General features: G+C 41.7%; 1 protein-coding gene across 1 annotated transcript in view; it reads right to left on the bottom strand.

Annotated features, from left to right (window-relative positions):
* Positions 1–9,174, bottom strand: part of SMOC1 (SPARC related modular calcium binding 1) — a 179,932-nt gene that overhangs the window by 73,971 nt on the left and 96,787 nt on the right. The window contains exons 5-6 of the mRNA XM_009325595.1: positions 6,145–6,244; positions 3,824–3,871 (exon numbers count right to left, since the gene is read on the bottom strand). Coding sequence (XP_009323870.1) covers positions 3,824–3,871; positions 6,145–6,244 — 148 coding nt within the window. The remainder of the gene's footprint in view (positions 1–3,823; positions 3,872–6,144; positions 6,245–9,174) is intronic.

Raw genomic sequence — 9,174 nt, 5'->3', positions numbered from 1 at the left:
CTCCCCCCGCCCCCTTCACTCATTTCCACTCTCTCAACTTTTAATTCACTCAGTTTCCAGTTTTAAGAAGGAAGACCAAGTGACTTCATGGAGATATGCAACACGGCTGCTTTTTAAATCCCTCTGCCTCCTGACCAGCCTACTTTTTAAAACCTGCTTGGTGACTGTGAAAGACACTACTCATGGCTGCACTATGCCAAACGTGTAGCTTTGAGCTCCTAAAGCCCCAGCATTCCTCAGATGAAGAAACAAGTTTTGTGTTTGCTTGTTCTGTTTCAAACGTGTGGCACAATTTCCCTTTGCCTGGGAAGGAATGTTCTGCATTCTTTAGGCAGGGAAGAAATCCAGTCATGTTGGCTCCAAGGACGCCTTTCACTGCTTCTTAAAACATTAACACGGGGGGGGGATGCATGCTAGGGGACAGCGTGCATCTTCCAAGTCTCTCATGCCTTTCAAACTAAGCAGTAACTGGAGTAAATTAGTGCAAGAAGCTCCTTACGAAAAAGGATTTTACAAGGAACAAGCTGGAATAAGGAACAGACAGCAACAGAAATCTACAGGTTCTGGATATCCTAATCCCACCCAAGAATAACTGCATTCCCTGACAAAGGTCCTGGAAACTTGTTCTTCACTTGCAGGCTGAATTCAGCATAGAAAGAACAGTGGTAAATGTCTGAGCTGCGAAGTCCACACACCAAGCATGTCCTGGAGAACCTGGGTTTCCATTCCACTTCATACAAACATGCCTCCATCTCCCCAGGCCCAGGTCTGCTCTGCCTTCTGGCAACAGAGCACTTCTCAGACACAGAACAAATCAATACATTCTATTTTAAAGTTTTAAGTTTGGTGCCAATTTAATTTGATTGAAATTACCTTACAGGGCAAATTATATGAGTAACTGGCATTGCATCATACAGCAATAGCAGCAATGTAAGCATGAGCAACCAGAGTATGGGATTTAAAAATAAAAAGGATTTCTTGCAGAAAGCTCTGCAGAGCCATTTCTGGAACTACATGCCAAGCCATGTGACCATAAAGCCGTTTCATTTTCTTTTTATCAGTAGTGAGAGAGCCTGTGAGTGGAATTGTGTGTTACCTCACATCTTCTGGTGATTCCATACCTATTGACCCCCAGAAATCAGGGCTAAACAGGACGGAAAAGAGGCCAAAACATTTGGAGAAAGTTATTACCGATAACCAGCCCTTTTCTCCTTCCAAAATTAATTTGTCTCTTCTAAAGGAGAGCTAATATGCTAGTAAAGTCTTCTGTTTCATTTATTACCCAACAGCTTAAGCCTACCCATCTGCACTGTTTCTAAGGCAAAGCAGCCTCCATCCAAAAAACTATTTTGCCCTGAAGACTTGAAAGGCACCAGCATCACACAAAAGCTTATTAGCTCCATATTTTACATTCCTGTATGAATGGGACAAAAGAAATCACTTTTGAGAGTCTTAGCTATTCCTTTTCCTCCTGAGAGTGCCTATTTTGTGCCAGATAATGGTCTTTGACACAGAGACCCTCATCCAGGGATGGAGAGAGGAGTCTGCTGTGCAGCAGGAAAAGTCCAAAAGCTCCCGAGTCAGTTGCTCAAAGTGATGTCAGAAGTTTCCAAGATGTGCCCCTACAACAGAAAGGTCATCACTCACCCAGTTCCTGCTGGACCCCTCCTCATCCTGCCCTTTTTTATCTTCTTGCAAAGAGCAATCTTTGCAGAAAGAGTCTGAGCATTCAGCTAGAATGGATGGTTATACGCACGCTGGCTAGCCACCAGTCTTCAGAGAAGCCAAACCTCCAGTGACCACCTTGCTTCAAGGAAGCCAGGCTGTTCTTGGTTTCAACTTCCTTACAACAGGTCCCAATACTGGAATTTTGAATCAAGGTAATTCAAGTCAAGAAAAAACACTGATAAGAAAGCCAAATCCATTTTTAGATTAGGCATTCATCACTAGCCAAAAAAGTAATGCTAAGTCCATCAAATTTTAAACAAATTCATTTCAGCTTCTAAAAGCCCTCTTGATTTTAAAAGACCTATTTAATAATTGCTCATAAAGAATTTTCTAACATGATGCAGAAAGGCCAAAATGTCTTGTGCAGGGGCTTCCAACAGATATGAACAGATTCAGAATTGGAGGGGACAGAAAGTTTACATAATTGCTTGAAGCATGCTGGCCCATGTTTCCTTTTCTTGACAGCTGCTGCATAGGATGTTTCTGCAGCCACATGACCAAGTGTACCATTCTTGAAACAGGATGCCACAGGCAGCACCAAGGAGAATCAATTTATATTACAAATTTTAGATTGATTCATTCCATTAACAGTTCTCTTTTTCTACATGTTTCAACCTCTGAGTTAATAAAGGGAGTAAAGTGGGAAAAACAAGTTCAGATGTTTTCTTCTTTTGCTCCTGTGTCTGATGAAATCCAATGTCAGCTGCTTCCAATTCTAGAAGAACAGACCAGGACTACTCAGGTAGGAAGCCTACAAGCAGCCCCCGCTCAAAAATAATGCGGATTTCAAGAGCTAGTGGATTTGCTCATACTTCAAGCTAGACTAGCAATGATTGCATTAACACGATGATAACAATGCTTTCAGGTGCCAATTACACATTAACACATAATTACAGGTTTACAGAGACATATCCTTATCTAAAATAAGAAGCAGGCTTCAGCATTCAGTCTTAACTAAGCAGTTTTCCTTGCATCTTTCTTCTCCCTACCTTCCTAAGCTACTATACACAACCAATAAACTGGAGAGCAGATATGCTCAAAATGTGTCACTGCTCTGAACGTAGCAATCGATGATTCCTGTTAAGTGTTTTCAGGACTGGATTGACAGTCCCAGCGTGGAAGATGTTCTTCAAATTAAAGTGCTGGCATCAAGGTAGGCATTTTCCTGCATTTTGAAGTGTCAGGAATAATTGGTTTAGAGGATTAGCAGTAAAAATCCTGCTTCAGATATCAAAACAGGAACTTCTCCCAGGAAACAGCCTTCATCCTCACCAGCAGGAGTGAGGATGCGTTCAGCACTGTTTTCCTGTAGTAAGGAGACAAACTCAAAAAAGTTGACTCTGAATGGGGGGTAGAGGGGAAAAGGGTTGAAAATCAGGGTGTGGAGAGGGCCTAAAGACAAACTTGACTGCTCATCAATGTATACTTCAGTGGTCACCCCTCCCAAGACTATTTCAATGAATGCAAATCAGAGGACACAGAGAAGGGCTACGAATACACACAGGAGCAGAACAACGACACGTCTAGTGCCTTGCTGAGGAAAGGCAAAGACTGAAGAAAGGAGCATAAAGGAGGACCCAATGCCTAATGCACAAAAGAGCGACGTTTCCAAGCACAGCTAGGGTTTAATCCAGTGCTGCTCCAGCCGGCCAGAGGGTTTTATGCTCTGTTAAAAAACCCACCTTTCAATGCATATAAAGCCACAACCACGACATTGGCACTCCTGACTCCCAGTGTACTAGTCATATTGATAGCCTTCCTAACCTCTAGGGATTTTACTGAGAAATGCTCAGTAGTTAACTTCAAGGTGAACAAGCAGAGGTTATTCTGTGCCAGCCGCCCCTTTGGGAACCTCTGCTTTCATGTACTACATCTCAGCTGATGAGCACAGAGCAGAGCGCGCCATTTTCTACTCCACAGGGTGGTGCACAAACAGACTGTCATCTTATTCTTCCTACTAAAGGGAAAGATCTAAAGGCACATAAGCCTCCTGCACACCGAGACGGTTAGGAACCAGGTTCTGAGTTAAATCAAGGGACTTGGCTGGGCAGCTGCTATTACAGAACAAGTTGCTGAAGCACAGGACTCCACTCACCTTTCCTTCCCGAATTACCCTGGCTTGATGGTTTATCAGTTACAGAACCTAAAGGGGAGGAAAAAGAAAGAAGAGACATCTATTTAGATGCTGCATGATCACACAGAACATGTAATGTCACATTAATACAGTCAATATCTCAACCCACAAAGTGGCTGTTTTACTTGCCAACAGCTCAGTTTAGGATTCATCAGAAAGCCTGTGGCTTCAACCAACTGGGATAGCATAAGGAAGTTTTATGCATGAAGATATTAAATCAGGGTGAGGGTAAACAAGAAATCTTTAGTAGCTGGGTCCAGTGATTTGAAAGAGCTCAGAGCAGTGTGCTAGTAAGAAACCTGGAATAAATCCAAGGGCAAGAGGGAAAGATCAATAAGAGTCACTTCTTTCATTTGCAAATGTCAGGAAGAACAAATCAAAAACAGGTGGGGAGAGTGTGCAGGGAATGGAAGGGGCAGTATTCTAAAGGAAAGGGATTAAGTGGGACAATTTGCAGAAAATGGATTTCAACCAACCCCTGAACATCTCCAGCTGTTTGAAAAGGGACACTGAATAAGATAGAGCATGTACTTGAATAGAACACAACTTGGGTTTTTTAATATAACTTAAGTCTTCACATAATATATATGATTCTACACTTGTTTCTGCAGTTTGCTTTAGTGCTTCATCACCCAGTTTTCCACTGAAACTTGAACTGATAATAAAAGCATTTTGAACAAATTTATTACCAAAGCATATAAAATTATGACAAGTTGGGTTTGTTTTTTGTTTGGGTTTTTTTTTTTTTAATAGCTTTATTCCCAGGAAACTGATTCTTCTGTGCACCATTACTAAACAGTTCCAGTGATTACTGATCCTTCAGGAAACACGGATCAAAAGTCAGCTGCAAAGCAGGCAGCTCTGACAGGCCCAAGAGTCTGGTCAAGACAAACTCTAAATGTAAACTCTATTGCCCAGGCATTTTCACTTGCAGACCAGTTCATCACAGATCTGCTACTGAATTACAAGTAGGAAGCACATACGCAATGTTAGTCATCATAGGCCTAACATCTGTGTGTCCTACAATACACCATGAATTTACTTTCCTGGTAACACAATTTTATAAACAGCTCAAGATTAAATGAACAGATCAGCAAAACTCTAAAACATGCCCTACCATAACCATATACTGGGAATGGTGGAAGTCATATTCTAAGGTTTAAGCCAAATTACTGTAGCATTTCACCTTACACAAAAAAGGGATATTAATCTTATTTTCTTTCCATGTACCTGTGAAACGCCAAGCATCCCCTCAAGCTACATTGACTCACTTGTTCCCAGACAGTTCTCCCACTCAACTCAAACCCTCATGCAAGTCACTATGTTTGCTTATTACCACAAAACACCCTACAGCCAAGAGGACACTGAATAAAGTGAGAAGGATTAAAAAACCCAAAAGTTTGACTGCTGTCGTGTTTGCATCCAAAGGGCAAACACTGCAGGGCCACTGAAAATCTAGAGCCCAACCTCATCCCATTTGAGCTGTGGGCTGCCATATTGAATGGTGGGGAGGAAAAAACAAACATCACCACTCTGTTTTAAGTACAGAAAATGATGGATTTGGACCATCATTTTACCACCAGTAAAACATAGGGCAACAGAGCAGTGTCAGGCTGAGAGCCCAGAAGCACGTTGCTTAATAAACCCACGAGTAACAGCCTGGCTCTGGACCTCCCTCTTGTGAGCTTGGTGCAAGCCCAGTGCTGTCCAGCCCCGTGACACAAACATGGGGATCCTGGAAATGAGCAACATGATCAGAAGACCCAAATCCATTACAGCAGCAGGACCCCAGATTTGGGGGCTAGTAGTCAACAACTACCAGTTTCTCACAGAACCACCTTATCAAACTTTGAACTGAAGTCACTCTGCAGGCAAAATGACTCCATGGCCCACTCAATACAGCTAGAGAACCACTTCTTTAAAATACAGGTCATGAAAAAAAAAAGTTATCCTATCTGTTACAGGAACCTCTGGGTTTGGTGTACACAGCAACACTGCGACTCTTGCCCTGGCTACCACAAGCTGTTACCTTAGCTGTTTTTCTCAGTGAGCCTTGCAAGAGTGTCTGTGCCCTAACTGCAGGGTGGACGTGCCACAGCCCGAGCTCCCTTGAAGCTTCCAAATACCAGCAAGCACACAGGGAGACACAAGCACAACTGCAGTACTAAATCGGGTAAACTGGCCAAGTCACCTGAAAAGATTAAGCACTCTGAACAGGATGCGTTCTCCCCAACCCCCTTCAGTTATCAGATTAGTATTTGTTGAAGCCACTCCCACAGTACCTGAACATACAGGAGTTTTGTTCTGTACAGAAGAGCCGCTAATAGGCTTGCCATCAGGTGTCACACACCAGCAGTATCCAGTGTAGGTATGGCACTGCACCTGTTTGATAAAACAAAGAGCAGGCATTTCATTTCTCACTCTATCACCCACCACTTTCATTATAATCCAGCATCTTAGTAGAAGTCTCAACCCAGACGCATGAAACACATGCTTCAGAGTGAGGAGGTCACACAGAAGAGTATCTTTGATATCGTTATCTTTTCTTTCTCCCCTCACCTCCGTCCCCAAAGAAAGGTTATTTCTGCTACTGCAACTCCTTTAGCTGCAATTCAGGAGGCAAAAGAAGTTACAAGTAGTCAGCTGAGAACACTTCAGTTTGGGGATGCAGCAGTTGTGTCTCAGCTCATTCCACCTTCTGCTAAATCCCATTTACTATTTATCATTAAATAGTTGTCCCACTGCATCCCAGCTGGTATGAGGAAAGGCCATCCTGGCCCAGTTCCACAGCCACTGCTTGAGAGCAGCGTTCTGTGGGCATTTCAAGAGCATTTTGTTCAGTAAACATGGCTGGAGAAATGCAACACTGACTTGTTAACAAACCCTCTCCAGATAGGTTTAAGCTCTCTCCTGTTACTATGTCAACCTAGGCAGTAGGAGCAAGATCCAACATGCTTGCTCTTCATGTATTGACAAGGACTTAAGAACATTTGATGAAGGCTCTAATGAGCCAAAAGGTACACAGCACAAGATTCATCTTGCTAACTTTAAAGCTCTACATCTGAACTGAACATCTAGAGTTGCCCAGTTCCACCCTTCACCACAGAAGGACACCAGAATAACTAGGTCAGATGTGGATCTCTAAAGTGAGAATAGATAAATCCTGATCTAGCAGACTGGTCTTAGTAACATCTACGCAGATATTAGTTCAGCGGCACTATAGTTTCACCCAGCTTAATAAATCTAATTACAGCCTTCGCCTCATCTTTCAGAGAGTGATCAAGCATTTGGATGAAATTCAGGATGCCTTTTGACTTCCCTTGAGACAAGTAAATGATCATTATACAGGCATCTGTGTAAATACTAACAGTTTCCAAAATTCTTTCTAGGATTCTAGCCACACTTTCACTTGTGGTTGAGTGTGCACGTCAATACTTCCAGCACCTTGAAATGGTACAGAAATGTCTACATTACTATAAGCTAGAGATGGCTGCTTCAATACATTTCTGAAAAAAGCCATGAAATGAGGTCACTTCAGAAACTTCCTTTTTATTTTACTTTAAATTTAATTCTGTCCATTCTCTTTTTTTCCAAGCACGTTCATTGAAGCTGATTTCCCATTCCAGTCCTCTCCACACAGAAGAGTGATGGGGTGTTTGTGCCATTCCCTTCATTAGGGATCCTCCAGAGCTAGAACAGTCATTCCCCCTTGCTGACAGCTGGCTCCGATTCCCTAAGGTAGCAGAGTTTGTTCAGAGACTTAATGACAGGCTTTTTAAAAGGCTTTGAGTATCACATAAAACATGAACTAAGAGCAATTATAACACGGTACCACATGTTTATCTTGGGTTTTACTAAAGTGCAAAGCAACCATTTTGCCTCAAGCAAATTCACTTTTAGCAGCCAAAATCAACAATAATCTCATGTACCCATGTTACTAAAGTCACTGTCACTGCTATCTGCACACTTGCATTTTTATTCTCTCAATATATCACAGAATTGATTGCAAATTACTCAAAAGCACTGTGAATATAATTAACAATCATAAAGTTGCAAAATATTTCTTATTGCTCAATCTAATCAATTGCACATTCAAAACAAGTGTGATGGAACTGCTTGGGTTTCTGTGTTTAGTGTTTATCTTTGCTGATCACACACACATTATTGCATTCCCAACAGCACAAGAAGCTGTCTTCACATCTGAGCATTAATTGTAAAAATCTTACCCAGAGATGAAGCTAAATTCCAGGATAGGATCTTGAATTCATAGGGCAAGACCATTCCATGTTACATTACAGAAAAAAATCCAGCGTACCCAGCATTTAAAAAATTGAAGTGTTAGTGACTTGATAGTCCTTCAGCCAAGCCTTCAGAAAATAACAAAGTACATGGCAGAGGAGTCCAAAACATGTATTGACATAAATTTAGGATAGACGCATTAACTAAGAGCATGTTATGCAACTCATCTCAAAGGAGAGCTACCAATTACATACACTCATTTATGCAAGCTAAGCACATTACATCCATAAAAGCAAAGTAATTTTGTAAATAACTAAGCTAATGAATGATGGCCTTCCTTGGACTGGTATCCCATGACCCCTTCTTCCCCTGCTGTCATTAAAAGAAATAAGTCTCAGATTGACAGCACTCTCAACCACATGTTCTACTGCAGCACCAAAGGACTTCCCTACTACAGATAATAGCAGCAATGAAATCATAGCCCTTATCCTAAAGGCCAGACAACTCCCCATGAAGAATGGACACTTCAGAAACCTCAAAAGTCACTGCAGTTGGCTTTCCTGAACATCTTCATGTCGAGAGATCCTACCTCCCACCGTGATACCTGACCAGGTCTCAGCATATTTAGGTGTCATAACAATAGTGGCCTACAGCCTACAGTTTGCAGCTTAAAGGCTGGGGAAAAAAAAAAACTGGTATACTTTCCATCAAGTTACATAGCACTGGTATGGCATTGAAAAAAATGTAAAGGCAATAGCTGATCCAGTACCATTTCTAAACACTGTGTGTAAACACAAACTCTGTAGGAGTCAACTATCCCAGAGCACCTATAGTAAAGGACCTTGAGAATTCGGGTTTTTACTTCAAATTTTTCCAATGAGTTTCCAATGATCTTAGGTTTGAGTTTGTTTCTAAATCCCATTTAAATTTTCTACCTGAAATTCAACCTCATTCTAATCCTACTCCCATAGTAGCAAGATTTTTAAATACTGTTATAATCAGAAGAGTAACTGTGCGAAAGTGACACCCGTTTACTGCACAGATCTAATCTTCAGTTATTGAGTTAATTCGGG

This window comes from Pygoscelis adeliae, unplaced genomic scaffold, assembly GCF_000699105.1.
Source record: "Pygoscelis adeliae isolate BGI_AS28 unplaced genomic scaffold, ASM69910v1 Scaffold356, whole genome shotgun sequence".
In the NCBI taxonomy this organism is placed as follows: Eukaryota; Metazoa; Chordata; class Aves; order Sphenisciformes; family Spheniscidae; genus Pygoscelis; species Pygoscelis adeliae.
This window is presented reverse-complemented; position numbering and strand designations above follow the sequence as displayed.